We start from the raw sequence: 22,722 nt of genomic DNA, 5'->3' as shown, positions 1-22,722 counted from the left end.
GCAGTACAGTCGGCCCTTCACATACGCGGGTTTTTAGCATGCATGATTCGCAAATACGCGGATTGCCCCCGGAGGAATATTCTGTACATTAAGTAATTAGAGTACATTCAAATCGGCGCCATTCACCGGCATGGCACACCACACCTCCCGCAACCTCACACACACACACGCATAGCTCTCCCTCACTCAGTCAGTCTCGCTGTAACCACGCTTGTGTTGACATCAGCATTGTAGTTGCAAAAATATTACATTTCCGTGAATGTATTATATCAAGCACAGTATGAATAGAATATCACTAATATAAGAGTATTTTAACCGAAAACTACTAAAAAAACGAGTAACATATCTTGAACATCGGAAGGCTAGGTAAAGTCTTTTGTTTTCATGTAGTTTATCCTAATTTACATTGAAATGCATTACGTTTCAGCAAAACTACTATTTATTTCTGAGAATATGGAAATGTAATATTTTGCTGAAATGACGTACATATTACAGTGGAAAGTGACGAAAGCAATGACTCGCTTTCTTTCGTTCAAAAGATGTTACCGTAATCGCTTTTGAATGGTTTTCAGTTAAAAAACTGTTGTATTACAATAATATTCTATCCTAATTCACTTGTGATGCAACAGTTTTTTTAACTGAAAACCATTCGAAAAGCGATTACGGTAACATCTTTTGAACGAAAGAAAGCGAAAGTCATTGTTTTCGTCACTTTCCACTGTAATACGTACGTCATTTCAGCAAAAATATTACATTTCCGTGAATGTAGTATATCAAGCACAGTATGAATATAATATCATTGTAATATAACAGTATTTTAACTGAAAACTATTAAAAAAACGAGTAACATCTCTTGAACATTGGAAGGTTAGGTAAAGTCTTTTGTTTTCGTCATGTATTTTATCCTATTTTACATTGAAATACATCACGTTTCAGCAAAACTACTATTTATTTCTGAGAATATATTCATTCAGGCACAGTTTAGGTAAAATATACATGTGCTGTAACATTTTTTTAATTGAAAACGATTCGAAAAACGCGTACCCTCTAGCCCTGTTCAAGGAGAAGACTGGGAGGAGCTGTTTGGTGCTTAAGACGATGACAAGGAAAATGATTTTAATGGATTTTAATGAAAATATTCAGAAAGACCCTGGCACTGTCAAGGAAAGTGGCTGCTGAAGGCTTCCGGGACATAGCAGAGGACGAGATTAGGGAGCTAATTGAAGAGCACGACACTGAGCTGACCGAGGAGGATCTACAGGAGTTAGTAGACTCAGGTAAGGAAGAGGAAGCGAAAGGGAAAGAGGATGAGGAAGAGCACCAAGAAATAACGTTGGAGAAGTTGGGGGAGATTACCAGGAATATTGAGGCACTGAAAAACCTGGCCTATAGTATGGACCCCTCCATGGTGCGTGCCCTGAAATTCATGCGAGGGATGGATGACGTTTACGCTCCATACAAAAACATCATGGAAGAAATGAAAGAAAGAGACAACTCCCCATCACCATGTTCTTTGATCACCGAAGGAGAGATTTAACACCATCAATCACTGGCGACAGTGAGGAAGCAGCTGAATCCACAGTCGCCCCCACTTCACTACCTGTTATGGAATTGAGTGACGATGAGCCCGATGACCCCCGCCCTGTCGCCGAGGAGAGGTACGGTACAGTAAAGTGAAATTCCTATCTCATTTTTTTAATAGCTTTTCTTGCCATGTTTATTGTTTGTAAAAATGCACAGCACAGTACAATTTGGTACAAGTACTGTACATAGGAAGTGGAAGTGCAGTTATTCACAAAACATATGTGTTTGTTGTCGGCAGTAGTGACGGTGCGGAGGGAGGGGAGGGAGCGAGTTGGGAGGAGTGGTGAGGTGACCTTGGACGCAGGAGCAGGGACGAGTGGAGATGCCAGCCAGTATATTTCGGGTGTATTAATTGTTTTTATAGCTATTTTTGCATTTTAATATTAAATACTGTACATTACGTTTCAACAAAACTACCATTTATTTCTGAGAACATAGAATGTAATATTTTTGCTGAAATGATGTACGTATTACAGTGGAACGTGGGATAAAATTGTGACGAAAGCAATGACTCTCTCTCTTTCTTTCGTTCAAAAGATGTTGCCGTAATCGCTTTTCGAATGGTTTTCAGTTGTGGGATTATAAGGCTAATGATAGGATAGAATATTATTGTAATACAGTATGAGTACATTACAACAGTTTTTTAACTGAAAACCATTCGAAAAGCGATTACGGTAAAATCTTTTGAACAACGAAAGAAAGCAAAAGTCATTGTTTTCATAATTTTATCCCACTTTCCACTGTACAATAATATGTACGTCATTTCAACCAAAATATTACATTTCCATATTTATTTCTGAGAATATATTCATTCAGTCACAGTTAAGGTAAAATATACTTGTGATGTAATATTTTAATGAAAATACGGTATCGTAGTTTTCTTTTGTATCAAATTTAATTAACAAAGATTGATGTTTCAAATGTAATGAACAAAAATTTATGTACAGTATCTATAAATAAACTTTAACAAATGAATACTTTGTTTTACATCGTCCTGTGTATACCATACCATGGATTTGGCTACTTTGGGCTTGCTATGATGACGCAAGAGATCTGCCCTGGCGACTGTACCGACACTCACAGCTGGTGGTGCGTTGGTGCGTCGTTTCCATTGTTTACTGGTAGTTACTGGTAAATATTTTTCAACCTAACGAAACTATTACCCTTTTAGAGGTCGACCCCCAATTTTTTGCAAAATAATTTGGTCTTAAAAACTCGAACTACACACAGGTATATACGGTAAATAAGGACATGGGGGGCCAGGGGTTTTTTGGGGGGGGGGCAGTACATATACGCGGATTTTTAACATCCACGGATATCTCTGTTACGTAACCCCCGCGTATGTTAAGGGCCGACTGTACTTCACTGAGACAACTTCAACAGTAAATTTCAAACTATGGATAGAAAATATACTGTATTTACTATGTATGGTAATACGAATTACAGCAGCCAATTGTTGTAACAGTCACAAATATTGTATATTTTAAGTTTGCAGCATTGCAGCTACATGCATGTGTGCTACAGAGAGTGGCACTCTGGTAGCCACCCTGTATCAGATGCAGGAGTTCCTCTGGGGCAAATTTCACAGCTCCTGGTAGAGACACTGGCTCAAGCATTTTCATGATATTGTTCTTTTTCCACCGATATTCTTCTGGATTAAGTCATGGGAGAGTGGCTTCTTGTAGAGAATGCCACAGAACAACCTGCTGATGAGCCTTCTTGACATTTTCAATGAATACTTAGCAGCTTGTTGGCAATATAGGGAAGATAGTTTTGGTGGTGAACTTCCTCTGCCCATTTTGGCCTTCCAAACTTTTTTCTAATATAAAAGAATGTCACTATATTGTACAGTACATGTACTTCACATAATCTTATGCCCCCCAGTACCAACCTTGTGCAGTGGTTATTAATGTTTATGTTGGTGTGAATTGTTGTGTGAGCATCTTTGTATGCTTAGTAGTTCTTGTTTATCTACTGGGGGTATTTTGTAAAACATAGAAGATTTTGTTATAGAAAAGGCTGCATTTCTTTTATAGGGAAATTTTGTATTTTTTTTTTAAGATGACACCTCAGTGTGCTGATTATGTTTAAATGTGTCCAGTAATTTATGGAAAAGTTTGTCATATCTAATGAGAATTCTGAGAGTAAACGGATCGTGTTTATACATTCACATGCACTCTCATAGTGTGCCTTTTACAAAAATTTTCTTTGTGTCAAGAATATGGGTGAATGTGTACCAGTATGCTTTTTAATACAGTCAAAATGAGGCGTAACCAGATAGTGCTGGTCCCACGGAGTGAGGTGGGTCTCCCTCATTAGCTATTGGATCTTTGTTAAAACGTCAACACGCACTCCTTTATTAATGCTTGTTTATTTTATGCCACTAAATATACTGTGTTATACCGCACCATCAAACATTTAGCAAACACCACCAAGAATGCTTTTAATATGATGCTAGTATACAACAAATGTAAATTAACTTTTATTTTGTTAAACAAAGCAAACCATGAACTGGGGATATTTCTGCACAGACTGGTGTGAGGTTGTGTGTTGTGCAGAAACTTGTAAAGCGTTACCGTGAGCTTGGAGAGGACATGTTGCCAGCTCCCCTACCCAAGTCTGGTAGGCCTAAATTATTGTCTCCACGGACACTTGAGGTTATTTCACGCCAAGTTAAGTCCAATCCCGCCCTCGCAGCACGCGAAGTGAAAGAGAGAAACCCCCGTCTTCTCAGCCACGTCCCCTTGCGCTGTGTTCGGCAATCCTTACATGATGCCCTTGGATTTAAGAGCTTCCGTGCACCGTTGTAAACCTCTACTGACGAAGAGACAAAAAAAATAGGGTGAAATTTTGCAAGAAATATGCAGTGTGGGGTTTAGAGTCATGGAGGATTGTTTTGTGGTCTGACGAGGCTACGTTTTTTGTGACTGGCAGTGGAGGATTGTTTTGTGGTCTGACGAGGCTACGTTTTTTGTGACTGGCAGTGGTGGAGGGAGGGTGTACCGAACTCCTCACTCGGATGCATATCTCCCACAGTACACAGTGAAGACTGGTAAGCACCAACAAAATAGATGCTCTCTCCACTGTTTTCAAAGCCAAACTGATGCCTTGTGACCTACTCACGCATCTGATGGGCGCACAACAAACTAGTTCCCTGTACTGCATATATTATCAGTATGTTAAATAAATTTTAAAATGACTAATAATTTTAATATAAAACATGCAAAAATACTAAAGAGCATAACTTTATTGATATTTACTCCATTTTAAACGAATGTAAACATAGAACAGATTACTGAATTGGCAGACTCGCCCATCAGCTGATGCTCACAACAAAACGTCATTTTCATAAGGATTTCGTTAATCAAATTTTTGTTCGAACCGAATTGAAGATTCTTATGGAAGGTAATTCGTTAACCGTGCCATTCGTTAACCGAGGGACCAATATATATATATATATATATATATATATATATATATATATATATATATATATATATATATATATATATATATATATATATATATATATATATATATATATATATATATATATATATATATATATATATATATATATATATATATATATATATATATATATGTGTGTGTATGTATGTATGTATATATATATGTATATATATATATATATATATATATATATATATATATATATATATATATATATATATATATATATATATATATATATATATATATATATATATATATATATATACGTTGCCCGGGCCAGTGCTTGCCTTCCTTAGGATGTGAGCCTTCACGAGCAAGCCTCAACATGTTTTTGCTTGCACTGACCAGGCAACCAGCTTTAGTATCAGTCCGCCAATACATTAATCGGTTCTAGGGCTTAAATTCCTTACTATTTTAGTAAATATCAAGAAGTTTATACTATTCAATAATTTTAAAAGTTTAATATTCAATTTTTTAATCATTTTAACAATTATTGAACATAATTGAAGGTAAAGTGACTAGTTTAATGCGCGGCATCCAGCCTCTTAACACAGCAAACGAAGCGTTAGTCTCTCTCTGTTTTTTCCTGGAGGTAACATCTTGCTTAGAGACTCTCTTCAATAAGCAGCTTTCTGTGTTTCCAAGCAAATTATTGGTCATTTTGAAATATATTTTACATATTGACAATATATAATGCAGTGCAGTGTTGATTTAAAAAAATAATCTTGAATTACACAAGAGAGCTCAAATTTTATGGGTGAAATGGCGCCATGGGGTGACTTCTCTTCCACCCCAATGCCTTCTCTTCTTCCTTCTCCTCCACCCCCATTCTAAATCCCATCATCATCATCCAGGAGCCTTCTACATACACACCTAAAAGTAAGTGAACTTTTCTACCATTTTTGTTGAATTTAGGAAATTTTCGGTGAGCTGGAACCAATTACCCAAAAACCCATTGAAACAATGGTTTCGGTTAACGAACTTTCGGTTAACGAACGACCTTCTGGAACGGATTGAGTTCGTTAACCGAGGGGTCACTGTATATATATATATAGTTCGAGTTTTTAAGACCATATTTTTAGGCAAAAAATTGGGGGTCGTCCTATACATGCGTAATAGTTGTGTTAGGTTAAACCCGTGCATGATGGGAAGGGCGAGGAGCAACTTTTAGCTTCAGACATGAAAAATATTTACCATTTACTGCCAGTAAACAATGGAAACGTAAAATATGTACCAATTAGTAATGAAAAGTTGTGCAGTTCCTTCAGCAAATGAAGCTCACCAACTTACAATAGGCTAAATTACCTTACAACCTGCTTTCAGTAGTCTATGTTGAAGTTCTTAGCACAGACTAACTTATCATATCATATACGGTATCACAGTTCTCATTGATCTACAAAAAATACCGGTCACAAACAAAAGTCCTGTCACCTCTCCTGCTGCTCCACGAACCCCGACATTCAAACATTTGTGAATTCGAAGCAGTAGACACTAGTGCATAATTCTGTCCACAGACGTTCCGAATTCACAAGTTTGGATCTCAGGGTTCGTGGAGCAGCAGGAGAGGCAACAGGACTTTGTTTGTGATTGTTCAGAAGCACATATTGTCTGGGTATTATGGTTCGATGATTTTGAAGGCAGTGATGATCCCTTGATAAATAAACTGTTCTGAAAGGGCATCCGTGTTAACTCAGTTACAAGTTTATTTTTATTTTCACTATCAATCCTTCTTGCACTTGCATGGTGCTGGGTGTCCATAATCAAGAACATAATATGGATATCACTTCATTTATTTTAAGTCATTCTGCTGAGTTGCTGTAGCAAGTACTCTGCTGTGGTGTTCCCTTCCAGTGTAATAAAACAGTTATTATTTTTTTTTTACAGGATGTTGAAAAGGAAGCATATGACGTCCAGTGCCATGACTCGGGGCGTGAGGACTTCATGCGCCGTGTGCCGTGTCCTCAGGGCAGCTTATGTCCCGACGAGGACAACCCCGCTAACGTGATACCCAGTAATCAACTTACCTTCGCCATACAGGATATCAATAATCCACGGTGAGAATGTTTACTGTTAGTTCCTGATGTAAAAGTGGGCGATTTACTTGTTCATGACTGGAGAATGTTGTTCAATGGGTTTTTTTGCTCTAACAATATTCAGAAGTTAAAAAGCAATGGTATCTTCTTATGGAAAATGTGCACAGTTTAATGTAGAAAGTATGATTAGGGGTTTTAATAATACCTCAGGTGAGTTGTAAGTTCAGTACAGTATGTTGTAATATTGTATACTGTTGGTGTGTGTGTATAGAATGAATGGTAATGGCATGGATTGTAGTGAATATATGTTAGTGTTATGCGTGTGGGAATACAGGCATCCCCCACGTTACGGAAGCCCGGGTAACGGAATTTCACTCTTACGGAATTTGTAAATTATGACCAATAATTTCGCGTTGCGGCCCATAAATCCGCCCTTACGGAAATCGGGGTAAATTTGTACAGACACAAGGCCTCACACATGCCATTCAGACTGACAGACTTGACAAGTTTTACCAACCATAAAGACAGTTGAAGCTTTAAACATCACTCACAATGGATCTTGAATATTCCAACTGTAATCAGACATACCTAAGTTGCCTCAACAATTGCAACCCCAGTTGCAATATCAAATTCTGTGTCACTACTAAAAACTAATAGTCTCTGGTGCACTCTTAAGATTAAGAGAAAACGGACGACTCAGGAGTGCTGAAGTGAGAGAAAACGGACCCCTATGACGGGGCACTCAAATAAACATACACAGCTGTATAATGCAATATTATGCAATATTAACCCCTAAATTGGTGTTTTAAGAAGATATATCATAAATTATTTAATGTACTGTATTGTATGTGTTTATAAATGTTTATTTTCATTAATAAAAGTGCTTGAATTACATTTTTGGGGCCGAAAAAATTCCTTAGGAATGCATCTCCAGTTTCATAATGGAAGTCAATGGGAAAATAGATTTTGCGATACGGTCAATTTTCGGGGAACGGAACCCTTCCGTAACGCGGGGGATGCCTGTATAATGTTATAGTGTGTGTGTGTGTGTGTGTGTGTGTGGTGAATAGGCAAGTGTTGGTTATTAGTCAGTTTATGTATTATGTCGGTTCTGTATGGATTTGTCATGTACTACAGTACAGTATGTGTAACGTGCTTTATATAAATGCATGGGATTATGTTACTATGTATGTTATTGAATGATATTCTAAATTTACTTATACTTATCAGCTTAATAGCCTGTCAGTCAGTTGGTCAGTTAGTTTTTTGTTGTGTATTGTTGGAAAATACAGTACAGGTACTCCTCGACTTACGACCTACTCGACATACGACCACCTGGACATACGACCGCTGTAGTCGTACAATTTTTTTTTCAAATTACTGTACGTATTTTAGAGTCCGACATTAGTGATCGCGCTGTGTACTGACAAAATTTTCGTTTGTAATTCCCTTTAAAATGGCTGGCAAATGTAAAAGTGAGTTCTTGTAGTGCTGAGAAGAAAAGGAGACACCCATTTTAGATTTTCTATGTATTTTTTTGCATTTTCGACTTACGACCTGGTCGTTAGTTCCTAACCCCGTCGTAAGTCGGGGACTGATTGTATACTGTTTGTGAGATTGTGAGATGGAGTACCATCGTACGATATGTTTTCCCATGTGGGGAAGCGGGAGTTTGTCTGTGGCAGCGCTGGGTTGCCAGTCACTGTCTGACGCTGCAAGAGTAAAGTCTACAAAGAACCTGGTCTATTATTCAAACCTCTCACATGGCGCAGTGAGTAGGATGCCAGGGCCCGACACGCCATAACAGCCTTGACGAGGACGCCAACATGGCCCCTACACGTCCACGAATCTCGATGCCCTCAAGGGGATGCCAGGGCATCTCTACACCGGTGGGGAACACCACGCGCGCCCAGCAGCAGGCCTTGAGTGCATTGATGGCTCAGATGGCATCTCTAGCTACTGGTGGCCACAGTCATGCTTCTATGCCGGTCATGAAGCCCTCAGCAGCGGTCACTCCAGAGAAGTGTGAGGCAGAAATGCCAGCAGCGGCGTTTAGGACATGGAGGTGGTCCATGGAGTCGTGGGTGATGTTGAACGAATGGTCACAACTGGTGGCCACACTCCACATTCGCCTGAACTGCGTCCCTGCACTCGAAAGGGTGATTGACTCAAGATATCCCAGCGGTCAGTGGAGTGGTTCTTCAATCGTCAAACCAAGCTGTGAAATGGAATGAGTTTTTCAACAGCAAACAAGGTGAAGAGAAGCCCATGAAAAGGTCTTTCAACGATGCTTTGCAGAGGCAGTGGAGTGTGAATTTAATGATGTCCCACCTGTGATAACGACCTCTCTGAGTACATTCTATTACGTAAAGTTATGGTGGGCCTGAGTAACCCAGTGTTGAAAATGGAAATTTTTCATGGGTACTCGAGTTATAATAGTGTTGAAGTGCTAAGAAACAAGTGTATGTTATTTGAGGCAGCAGTGAGAGATGCTGGTGTATTGTGTCGTACGTCTGGCCAGGCAGTGGCGGGAACAGCCACGGAGGCAGCGGCGGTTGGTGATGATGTCACGGGTGAGACTGAGGTAGCTGCCGCACGACCTGGACACCCCAGTCGCGCGCACTGTGGGAACTGCAGCATGACACATGCCTCGGACAAAAGCAACTACCCTGCTAGTGGGGCCACATGTCGCAATTGCTCTAAGGTTGGTCACTTCAAAAGGTGTTGTAGGAATAAGACAGCCCTAAGCGCTTCTGTGGATGTGTCAGGTACTGTCACAGTGGCAACAGCCCAGCTGTCCCGCCACCCCAGGTTACAAGTGTTCGTGACCCAGGCTGGGGGTAATTCCCCCGCCACCCCTGTGCTGGCTGTGGCTGACACGGGTGCTTTGGTGTGTGTGTGGCAGGGCCATCCCCCCTGCTCCAGGACATCGGTTTGTGTCCGGGGCAACTTTGGGCCCGTAATGGCCTGAGGGACGTGGCGAACAAACAGCTCAAGTGTCTGGGGTCCGCCCCCTGCCGCCTCAGTGTGGGCGAGGGGTCCACCGTCCAGGAGGTCTACTTCGTGCAGACAGCCAATTCCTTCTACCTATCACTGGAGGCTTGCAAGTGCCTCAACTTGGTGCCTGTCGACTTCCCACTCCATAGGCGTGCTGTGGCTGCCGTGGGTGATGGAGGGGAGGGGGGGCAGCACACTGCCGGCGACCTACCTCCGAACCCTGGACCTGAGAGCAGTCGTGTCCTCCTAGGCCAGTTGAGATGCCCTTGCCTCCTTTGGAGGAGAATGTGGCCAGGTTGGAGGCATGGCTGCTTACTCACTTTTCATCCACCACATTCAACACCAGCAGGTCCCCACTGCCAGTCATGACTGGTCCTCCTCACCGGATCCACCTGACGCCCGGCACGACCCCCTACGCCTGTCACACACCTGCTTCCGTTCCGAAACACTGGGAAGCGGAGGTGAAGGCCCAGTTGGAGGAGGACGTCAGGAGAGGCGTCATGCAGCCAGTGCCTGCCGGTGAGGCTACGGAGTAATGCGCCAGGATGGTCGTGGTGGCCAAGAAAAACGGTCAGCCCGGCGCAATGTAGACTTCCAACGCTTCAATGCAAGCTGTCTGAGGGAGACGCACCACACACCTGCACCATTTGACATGGTGTCTGGGGTGCCAGTGCACTCATTCAAAACCATTGCCGACGCCTTCTGGGGATTTCATCAGGTGGAGTTGGAGGAGGAGAGTAGACGCCTGACCACATTAATCATGCCGTGGGGCCGTTTTCAATACTGCAGGAAGCCCATGGGACATTGTTCAGCGTCAGATGCCTACACCAAGAGGTTTGACGATGCTATTCAGGATGTGTCCCGCAAGTACAAGTGCGTGGATGACACTCTCCAAGACTCCAGTGTGAAGGGGGCGTTCTGGCACAACTATGATTTTCTGGAGACCTGCGCTCGCACAGGTATCACAATGAAATAAGAAAAGTTCTTGTTCTGCAGGAGAGAAGCCGAGTTTGTGGGTTTCCTCCTGGGGTGGGACCTCTACCAGCCCACTGCCCAATGTCTGTCAACCATCAAGGACGTCCCCATGCCTGATCAGCCATCAATCACTGACATCAGTTCCTGGCATGGCCTGGTTAACCAGTTGGCTCCCTTCCTTGCCACTGCACCTGTGATGGAGCCCTTCCTTGAGCTCCTCAAGAAGCCAGTGGGCAAGCGGGTGTATTGGGACGACCAGCTGCAGCTCAAGTTTCGCAAGGCCCAGGACACCATCTGTCAGTTGGCCAGGGACGGCTTGGTGTACTACAACAAATCCAGGCCAATGGCAGCTGTCACTGATTGGAGCAGGGAGGGCATCGGCTTTGTCGTCCTGCAACAATACTGTGCATGTGCCTCTCCAGAGACGCCCTTCTGCTGCAGGGGAGGGTGGCGGTTGGCTATTTGCGGTAGCCGACATCTGAGCAAGGCCGAGGCCGGCTACGCTGCAGTAGAAGGGGAGGCCCTGGCGGTGGTATGGTGCCTGCACAAGGCCAGGCTGTTCCTCCTTGGCTGCCCGAACCTCATTCTGGTGACGAACCGCCGCCCCTTAGTTGGCTTGCTAGGGGACAGAGCCCTCACGGATGTGGCGAATCCGCGCCTGTTCAGGCTCAAGGAGAAGACCCTGCAGCTCCGGTTCACGGTCAAGTACTTGCCAGGGAAGCGTAACTGTGCAGCTGACTCCCTATCCCGCTTACCCTCCCTCAAGGCGGTGCCTGACACGGAGGACATGGACCAAGAGGAGGACCTGTGCGCTGCAGTGTGTGCAGTCACAATCGCAGCACTGGATCAGGATGGGTGCATCACTATGGACGAAGACACCGTGTGTAAAGTGGCTGCGGACGACCCAGTATACCAGATTCTAGTGTTGAGGGTGCTGGCGGGCAACTGGCACCCCCACAAGAGGAGGTGGCCTGTCTGCGCCCGTACTTCTCGGTGAGGGACAGGTTGGCTGTGATCAGGGGTTTGGTCACCTACACCTTTGACCAGGGCTGTATGCGCCTTGTCATCCCCGGCTCCCTCTGCCACCGAGTCGCCGTTAACCTGCACGTGGGGCACCAGGGCCTCGATTCCATGCTCAGCCGGGCCCGGCAGTCTGTCTATTGGCCTGGTATGGAGGGTGACCTGCAGTATCATCTGTCCTGGTGTGCTGCTTGCGAGACCCATGCCCCTTCCCAGCCTCTGGAGTTGTTGGTCTTGACCCCAGGGCCAGACTATCCCTTTCAACAAGTGGTGGCCGGTTTGTTCCACCTGCAGGGCCACATGTACCTAGCATATGCTGACCGACTCACAGGTTGGCTGGAGATCGCCCACTTCCCCAACGAAGCCACCTCTGGAAAGATCATCGCCCGTCTGCGGGGTTACTTCACGAGGTGGGGGGCACCTGAGCAGATCTCCACGGATAGAGGTACCAACCTTGCCAGCGGTGAGATGACGGATTTCCTCAAGTCATGGGGGGTCGAGGTGCAGCTCTCGTCAGCCCACTTCCCCTAGTCCAATGGCAGAGGCTGGGGTCAAGGCCGCCAAGAGGCTCCTCAGGGATGGCACTGGGCCCGGGGGTAGTCTGGACTGCAATAGGACATCCAAAGGCCCTCCTCCAGTACCTGAACACTCCTCTGCGGGGGGTGAACAAGTTGCCCGTCCAACTTACCACCGGCCGCCAGCTCCGTGATGGGGTTCCCGTGGCCAGACAGCACTATAAGGTGGACCAGCACTGGCGGCGGGCACTTCGTATGAGGGAGGTGCGCTTGGCCGAAACCTAGGATGGGATCGTTCTGTCGCGGGGGGAGGTGTTCCGCCAGCTGGCTCCCCTAGCCGTGGGCGCGCAGGTGCGTGTGCAGGACGCTGCTACCAAGCTCTGGGACAGGATGGGCATAGTGGTGGAAGCCCGCCCTCACAGGCAGTACAATGATCTCTCGGTTAACGAATTACCTTCCATAAGAATCTTAACTTCGGTTAACGAGCATTCCCTCGATTAAAACAAATTCCTTACGAGCGGCCCCCAACATGTTTTCGCTTGCACACTAGCTGTCGTATTAGTCCGCCAATACAGTAATCGGTTCTAGGGCTTAAATTCCCTACCATTTTAGTAAATATAAAAAAGGTTGTACCATTCAATCATTTAAAAAGTTTTATATTAAATTTTTTAGTCATTTTAACAATTATTGAACATAATTGAAGTACAGTACAGGAAACTAGTTTTATGGGCGCCAAACAGCCTGTCAACACACCAAACAGGCGTCAGTCTCTGTCTTTTCAGTGGAGGTAACATCTTGCTTCAGACTCTCTTCAACATAAATGCATTTTTTCTGTGTTTTCAGTCAAATTAATGGTCATTTTGAAATTTATTTTACATATTGATGATATATAGCGCAGTGCGGTGTTAATTTAAAGAAAATATTCTTTATTCACAGCAATTAAACTTAAAATATCACGTGTTGAGATTGTGTTTGAATCCAGCATGGGTTCCAAGAAATCTAGAAAAACGATTTCAATTCAGATGAAACAGGATATAATTAGAAAACATGAAGAAGGCATTAGACTAAATGTGCGAAGCAAAGAATATGGCATGTCGACATCAACTGTGTCGACAATTCTTGCACAGAAAGATAAATTCAAGGAAGTGAAAGTGAGACAAATCTACCAGAGTGTTCAAAGGTAGATCCCTAATAGCAGAAACAGAGAGGTTACTTCTCATCTGGATTAGGGAAAAACAGTTGAAAGGTGATTCAGTTTCTACTGAATTTATTTGTGAAAGAGCCAGGGAAATATACAAACATTTAAAGGTAGATCAACCTGGTTCTTCAGGCACAGGCTTTGAAGATTTTAGGGCCAGCAAGGACTGGTTCGAAAAATTTTAGAAAAGAAGTGACATATTTAGTGTAGTTAGGCATGGTGAGGCTGCCAGTGCTGATAAGGAAGGAGCAGCAAAGTTTTTAGTGGAATTTAAAGAACTGATGGAAACAGAAAATTATCTTCCACAGCATGTGTTCAATGTGGACGAAACTGGGCTGTTCTGGAAAAAGATGCCCAAAAGAACATTCATCACCAGAGATGAAGCCTCTTTACCTGGGCATAAACCCATGAAAGACCGTTTCACTCTATTGCTTGGTGCCAATGCTTCAGGGGATTTCCGACTGAAGCCTATGCTTGTCTACCACTCTGAGAACCCCAGGGTGTTCAAGCAACAGAAAGTGGTAAGAGGACGGCTTGGAGTTTATTGGAAATCCAACCGTAAGGCATGGGTAACAAGACAGCTCTTTAATGAATGGGCTGTTGAGGTGTTTTGCCCTTCTGTGGAGAGCTACCTGACCACCAATAAACTCCCTTTAAAGGCTCTTCTCCTTATGGACAATGCCCCTGGTCATGACCCTCAACTTGCCAGCACTTTGGAGTCTCAGTTTGACTTTGTCAAAGTGTTGTTTTTGCCTCCCAGAATGTGATCAGCAACTTCAAGAAGTTGTACATGAAGAAAATGTTCAGGTGGTGTCATCAGGCAACTTCCACTGATCCTGAACTAACACTGGCACAGTTCTGGAAGAGACAGTTTAACATCCTGGAGGCTGTAAAATTGATTGTGTCCTCATGGCAAAAAGTCTCCACTAGATCCCTCAATTCTTCATGGAAAGCACTGTGGCCATCAGTAGTCCATGATTTTGAGAGTTTTCAGGATGAAACAGAGTTGCACCAGGAGATTGTGTCTGTTGGTCAGTCATTGGGCGTTGAAGTGGAGGAGGATGATGATGTGGAAGAGCTTGTGATATCTCATGAGCAGGAACTTACTCCTGATGACTTGCAGCAACTGGATGAGACTTTAGAGGCTGACAGTGGTGAGGAGGAAATGGAAAGTGATGACCATATGTCAACTTCAGAGTTGAAAGATATTTTTCACCACTGGGAGAAGTTCAGGAAACTGGCTTCAAGGCACCCAGATGTGGAAAAATCTGAACAAGCTTTGTGTCATGTTGAGGACACAGTGGCCTCCTTCTTTAAGCATCAGTTGATGATGAGGAGGAGAGATGCCCCACAGACAAAAATTGACAGCTGCTTCAGTAAAAGGCAGCGGGAACAAGATGCTAGCCCTCAGCCTTCCACTTCAAGAAGGAGAGAGGATGTTCCTGGTGGAGAGTCTGTCAGTCCAGAGGTTCCTGACATTTTCATGGAAGGTGACTCACCTTCCAAGAAGCAGTAAAATGCTTCTCCTCCACCTCCACTTCCTTCTCTTCGCCCTTCTCCTCCTCCACCTCCCACTTCAAATTCACATCAGCATCATCATCCAGGAGCCTTCTACATACACACCTCAAAGTAAGAGTACTTTACTACCTTTTTTGTTGACTTTAGGCAATTTTCGGTGAGCTGGAACCAATTACCCAAAAACCCATTGAAACAATGGTTTCCGTTAACGAATTTTTCGGTTAACGAGCAACCTTCTGGAAGGAATTGTGCTCGTTAACCGAAGGACCACTGTATGCCGTGAGGTTGACTGGCAGTGGCAGGGTGTCTATCCGCAACAGACGCGCCACCTGTGATGCGGCGCCACCCCTGTGCCTACCATAGGTGGTGCATCACGCTATGCCTCCTGGCTCCCTTTCTGCGGTGCCCTCCATACCCACGCCCTCATCCCCCGCCCCTCCCCCTCCCCAGTCGGGCGTGGCCAGGTTCGGGAGAGGCCCCCGGGTTGGTTGGCTGACTACTTGGTGTAGTGTATGTGGTGTAAAATTGTTTAGAGTTTTTTTGTGTTTCTTTCTTTGACTGTTTTTTCTTGCATTATTGTTTTTTATGACTGCATTGTTTTCCTTTCGTTAGTTCAAGTGTGTGTTGTCATTTCCTTTTAACTTGGGGGGAGATGTGAGATGGAGTACCATCGTACGATATGTTTTCCCATGTGGGGAAGCGGAGTTTGTCTGTGGCAGCGCTGGGTTGCCAGTCACTGTCTGACGCTGCAAGAGTAAAGTCTACAAAGAACCTGGTCTATTATTCAAACCTCTCACTCTGTTCTAAGCATGTATACAGTGTTCGTCAAAGCCTAGACATTAATAAGCTCACATTTCGTGATACAGTATCACAACATTGACTGGCAGGTTATTCCATGAGTTCACAGCTTGTACTCAGAGGCTAGCTCTGGCAGTTTTTGTACTTATGGCTATGGGTTCTTAAACATGAGGCTTCAACACTGCCCCATCCAGTGGTGTGGCCATAAGCTAATTACATTTTTTATACGAGTAATATTCGTTGAAGTGCTTGTACTGTATACTAATTTTATTAATCGATTATTATTATTATTACATTTATATTTATTCTACTGTACTGACATTAATAGCAGTAGTATGCTTCCTTTCCTGTTCTCATTTGCATTGCTTAGTACAATATTGCAGTCATCTCCTGATCACTATCCTTAAGTTATCTTTAAACATTTACGTGAATATTCCCTCCTTATAAGCGACCAAGCAAGTACTCATGAATGACATGGCAATACTGTACCCACAGTTCAGTTGAATTTAAGCTTCTATTGATTTGGCACATGCTTCATGCAAGTGTCTTACAGCGTAGTTGAGACACATGTGTCCTGAAGCTGGCTTAATGCTCTTTGGCCGTGTGCCAAGTGGGATACGTCTTCACAGTATATAAATAGGTACAGTACTCTAAGTTATCCTGCACCGTAATAACATGAAGGAATAAAAATGGCAGCGATCGTGTTTTTGTTTCAGGCCACCCTGCGCCATAGTGGAAATAACTTAAAAGTGAATAAAACAATCTTCATGGTAATTGGGTGTACCTTCATGGCTCAAATGACTTATAAAGAGGAAAGTGACACAAGGCACAGTCCTATTCCTCTTCTGCTAATTTGGATATTCATCTCTACTTTGTGTTGTGAATATTGATATTTTTTCAGTAACTTTGTATCTTTTGTGGATTTTCATGTTTATGTAAACCGTCTGGCTTTAGTGGATCGTTGTTTAGTCCACTCTCTCTTATTGTCATTATTTGAATACTTGTGTAAGCACATTTTTGCATCTCTTTGGTAGCAGGTGATTACTACTTCACTTAGCATGCAAAATTTATTAGTCAAAAGGTTTTATATGTTGACTACCCTTGTAAAATACAGTGGGGTATGCTATAACGAATCTAATTGGTTCTAGAACCTTGTTCGTTATAGCATTCGTTCGTTATAGGATACTGTATATATATATATATATATATATATATATATATATATATATATATATATATATATATATATATATATATATATATATATATATATATATATATATATATATATATATATATATATATACGAAAAGTTAACCAAATTTTTTGTAGAAGACTAACAATGACACCATTTGGACAACAATAGAAGAGATTATAGATAAGAGTCGTTATTGCCTATTCCATTTATTTCCTTCCGTTATCTAGCCGGATAGTATATGCTATCCGGTTGGATACCGGAATGAAAATATTCACTATCAGGCCTCAGTCTTCTTAGTGCACCCCTACTTAGGGTGCTATCATGTCAGTAGGATAATATTATATCATAAGGTGATATGAGAAAAGGACTGTTAGAAGGGCGATATGATAGCCGAGTAATTTTGTCAGTAGATGAATTTTCAGAAGGGTGATATGTTACAAGTGATATGACATGTGATATTTGGATAACTAATTGTCCTCAAATAGGAAAATAAGAATTGTTTACTAATAATTTTAAGGCAAGAAAAATGAATATTTAATGTAAATAAAAGATGCTAATTCACTTACCGGGTTCTCCTAAGTTTATATTTGTCTTATAATGTACAGACACTAGCACACACTCGTGGGCAGATAGCGACACCTGGCATTTATTGTGGTGTTTTCTAATACGTTGTCGTAAAATTCTGTTAATCAATCTTGGGTTTAGCGACTGAGCGGTTCCCGCAACACACACCAAACCTTTACTCTCCTTTTAAACTACCATTAAGAAGAAATTCCTAATATATATTTTTTTGTCTAGCATCAGTTGGATTTCTTATACTGTACATGTTAATGATGTTTTCTTGCACGTCGGTAGACCTTGCTGCCATATGGCATCACGAAAATTGTGACCAAGTCCCAGGTTGCTGATCTGACTGCTGTGGGGCATGGGTTTGTTTGGTTCACACTCAGGATGGGATGGAGAAAGGAAACTCACAATGTGCTCTCTGTATACATGTTGTATTGGATGTACAATGCAGCTTGGTGCTGGGAAGGCAGCATGGTTACAAGTGTGATGTAGAGAGAGCTGGTTGGTGAGGGTGCTCAGAGGAGGACAGCTTGTGGGTCGCCAGCGGGAGCGAGGACTGCTAGGCAGGCGGAGGAGGAGGAGTTGTTGCTGGCTGGTTGGTGTAGGTAGAAAAAGGACAGGTCACCACGAGGTCAGGTCTTTTATAGCGGAGGTAGGCGTGGGTAGATAGTTGACCTAGACCACGAGGCACACACTGTGGAATTCGCGGGGTCGGCTACTCAGCGACAAACGCGTTTGTAGGGGAGAAATCCACTACACTGCCTCATTTACACACATTGCAGGGTCTCAATTGTGTCTCTTAATTTGACAACACAACAAACATATATCGTTTCTCACTATTGATAATTTTTTTATTATTATTACGGTATTAATAATAATATTATATTATAATATATTTTTCTTTAATATTTATTGTAATTGTTTGTAATTTTTTATTAATTATTATTTATTCTTACATTATTATTATTATTATTATTATTATTATTATTATTACGTATTATTATTATTATTACGTATTATTATTATTATTATTATTACGTATTATTATTATTATTATTATTATTATTATTATTATTATTATTATTATTATTATTATTATTATTATAATATTTTTGCCCCCAGGCCCTTATGTGGGTCATTGACCTGTGCTCTGGTGGGCTAATCCCATAAAAAAAAAAGCCTGAGGTCGCTATCAGCCAGTGGTGGGCACGGTTCCGTTAACCGCCAATTAGCGAAGCTAACTTTCTCGTTAGCGGATTAGCGTTTTCGCTAACTTTGGAAACCATTAGCATGACCAATTAGCTTCCACTAAATTTAGTTCCGCTAACTTTAAGTCCGCTAACAAAATTTATACATGTTTGTTCCTGTCTGTTGTGAGCGTGTGACGCTGCAACGCGTGTCTCCAACAGCCAGTCAGGCACGCATGGCTGACTGCGTGTTAGTACGTGTAAACGTGACAAGACATGATTTGTCAACGTCATGCTGCAGCAGCTGAGCAGCATTGTGTAATTCCACAGTTCTGAGTTCAGTTCACTTATGACGTTGTCACGTTACGGACAGTCTAAGCAGTCTTACAGTGTCAGCGACAGCAGCGTACGTTATCGTTTATTGTTATGGAAGGTGAAGACTGTCGGTGTATGTTGAAAGAATCGTAGAATGTAATTGTAAACTAATGTATAATTTCATTTCTCATTTATTTGTTAATTTAATTAAGATTTTTTTTTGTCAATATATTTGGTAATGCTAAGTACTGCATAAGTTCATAACCAGGATGTCATCCAAGGTGTGCGCCAAACAAAATTTTCTAAAAACTTACATTTCATTAAAGTTTAGAGTTTTCTGTTTATTTACATGACTAAGACCAACAATAAGTTATATAAAAATGCACTGATATAATGTGTATGTGGTTGGTATTGCATATTTACATGAATATTGAATAAGGCCGATAGGTTGTATGAGAATGCAAATTAATTATTTGTGAAATTGTGTACAGTGTACACCTTGATAAGTTGATCATCATCTGATCTTGGCATGATGCTATTTGCTACCTATGCTATACAGTATCAGTACTATAGTTTTTGGATTCGTTTAATACTTTGTCTTTTCATACAGTAAATAAATATTATAAAGTGTATGTTGAAACTTGATGTAAATTAATGTTTAATTTCATTTGTTCATTTAATTATTTGTGTACACCTTGATCATCATCTGATCTTGGCATGCTATACCTTTTTGGAAAGCTCTATGTCTAAGCTACAAGATAACATATGAAAATTTCAGCTCTCCAGGTCTGTTTTTAAGGGTTTTAGAGCACCCCACAAAAAAAGAAGCTAAATTCATATAATAAAAGTTAGCGGTTAGCGTTAGCTTCCGCTAATTTTTTAGCGGTTTAGCGTTAGCGAAGTTAACTTTTTAGTTGGCAGATTAGTGGTTAGCGAAGCTAACTTTTTGTTAAGCTGTGCCCACCACTGCTATCAGCACACGAGTGTCCTTATTGTGCGGGACTGTATATCACATATCTAATATTATAAAGAGCAGGTTGCTATTATTGCTGTTCAAAGACTTGTCCGCAACGGAGCTATTGTAGCGTTTACTTGTAGGAAATCTTGCACTAAGGATGGAGGTGAGAAGGGAAACTCACAATGGCATTTTTCTATAAAATATATTATATGTACAATGCAGTGCTAGGGAGTTGCTGTGTGGTGAGGAGCTTGTTGAGAGGAGGTCTTGTCTGTTTGAGAGCGTTGAGTAGAATAATCTTCACGGCGAGGCTGGGGTTATTTATACAAGTCCGCCGGAAGTGAGTGGCGCTGCTGATTGGCTGAGGTGAAAGGCCGAAACTGGCCAATTACCGCTCACTCCGAAAGCTGGGCTTGGTCTGAGGAACTCGCCGCGGGGTCGGCCGGTCAGCAACAAATCGGCGTTGTAGGGGAGAGTATCCACTACACTATATTGTCTGATATGTCAAGAGACGATAACTGTTTTCTAGAATTACAATATCATGAGACATTTTTTTCTGTAAAACAGTAAAAAAATTTGACAGCCTCATTGGAAAAACGAAAAAAAGTGGACTCATTAATACAAAAAGTGATGAGCAGAGATCTTTCTTCAAAACTGGAAACCAGACTTGTGACGCAACAGCCAAGTTAAGTTTTTAATTGTCGAAGCAATAATCAAGAGAGAGAAACTGTCTTCTGATGGGGAGCTTGTGAAAGATGTTTGCATCTGTGTCATGTCCTGGCAAGAAGTCAATGATTTTCCTGGGAAATAAAATCGTCCAGCTTTGGCAGGTCGAACTCTGGCCTGAGTTTTTTTTTATTTTATTGTATCAGGGGTTGGGGGCGAAAATATATAGTAATAATAAATAACAGTTATAGTAAAAACACTATAATAATAATAAAGAACTATACTTAAGTACAAAAAAAAGAAAAAAAGATCATGTGTGAAATTATGTACAGTATGTTGTGTTGTCAAAGTAAGAGAAACAATTGAGATCCTGCAATTGTGTGTAAATGAGGCAGAAAGTCAGATCAGCAACCTGGGACTTGGTCACAATTTTTGTAATGCCTTATGGCAGCAGGGTCTCAGAGTGGATCCAGGGGATCTGAACCCCCCTTTTCATCAGAAAACTCCAATACCTTTTCTTTAATTCAGTATTGTACTCAATTGTCTTTGTATAGTAAAAAGTAATTACTATTGACATCAGAATATCTATTAACATCAGGTGCACATAACTTCAAAGTGGCCTCAAAATACCCATGACATTGGTCAGATTTCCAAAAAATTTCAGGTGGCTTACAGAACCCCCCCTCCCTTAAAAAAGGTGGGTGGGCTCGCTGTGCTCGCCAGGTTCCCCCACCAACAGCACATGCTTCCAATATCTTCCCAGGCTCTAATACGTACCTCACAGTTAGATAGCTGCCTACTACCGTACCTACTATAACAAGTCTGTTATAGCTAAGTTTGTTATCTTCAGAAGTGATATTATCTTAGAAGGGTACCAGTAATTAAGTGTCAGGAGAGTAATATCATGTCAAGAGTGATTATTGTAAGGGTGACATGTAAGTAGAGTTATATCATATTGAAAGGTTATATCATTCCCAAATTATAAGACAATGTTATGTCAAGAGCATTGAGATCATTATTCAGAGGTCATAATTTTTGCTTTGACTGGAATTTCTGATGAGGCATAGGATGCAAGTACAGTACAATACAGTAATACAAGGGGGGAAGAACGGAAAGAAATTGTAAACATAGAAAAAAGGTTATACTGTATTAATCAACACCACGAAGATGCCGGAAAACCAGCTTTTTAAATTGAGACATTGTAAGAGCATGGAAACACAGAAGAAGGCAGAGCATTCCACAGTTTGGCTGTGTGAGGAAAGAAGGAGGTACTATAACGGGTTATTCTCGTGTGACCGACATCCACAGAGAAATGGTGGGCACCACGGGCAAGACGTGTGTTACGAACCCACGGCCTTACCGGCGGTACACAGGATTCCAAATCCACTGAACATTGCCCGTTAAAGTACCTGTAAAAGAGAGAGAGTGAAGCAACATTGCAGCTAAGAGAAAGGGAAGAGAACTTGTCGACTAAAGGAGGAGAGTTAATAAGACGAAATGCCTTTGATTCCACCCTATCTAATAGTTGGACAGAAGAAGAGCCACCCCAGATATGAGAGCAGTACTCCAAGTTAGGACGAATGAATCCCTTATATACTTGGAGCAACTGCTCAGGAGTGAAGTAGCTGCGGCATCTGTACAGCATTCCCAACTTTCGGGAGGCAGCTTTAGTTATACTAAGGATGTGTGATTTCCAGGACATATTGGAGGAAATGGTGA

At 42.0% G+C, this 22,722-nt stretch overlaps 1 protein-coding gene across 2 annotated transcripts in view; it reads left to right on the top strand.

The window, feature by feature from the left end:
* The window catches only part of LOC121871518, a 50,591-nt gene that overhangs the window by 4,241 nt on the left and 23,628 nt on the right, over nucleotides 1-22,722 (top strand). For both annotated transcript variants that reach the window (XM_042373931.1, XM_042373930.1), the window contains exon 2: nucleotides 6,943-7,112. In XM_042373931.1, the coding sequence (XP_042229865.1) occupies nucleotides 6,943-7,112 (170 nt within the window). The remainder of the gene's footprint in view (nucleotides 1-6,942; nucleotides 7,113-22,722) is intronic.

Source organism: Homarus americanus, unplaced genomic scaffold (assembly GCF_018991925.1).
Source record: "Homarus americanus isolate GMGI-L3 unplaced genomic scaffold, GMGI_Hamer_2.0 scaffold45698, whole genome shotgun sequence".
In the NCBI taxonomy this organism is placed as follows: Eukaryota; Metazoa; Arthropoda; class Malacostraca; order Decapoda; family Nephropidae; genus Homarus; species Homarus americanus.
Note: the sequence above shows the minus strand (reverse complement) of the source record. Positions and strands in the feature narration are given on the sequence as shown.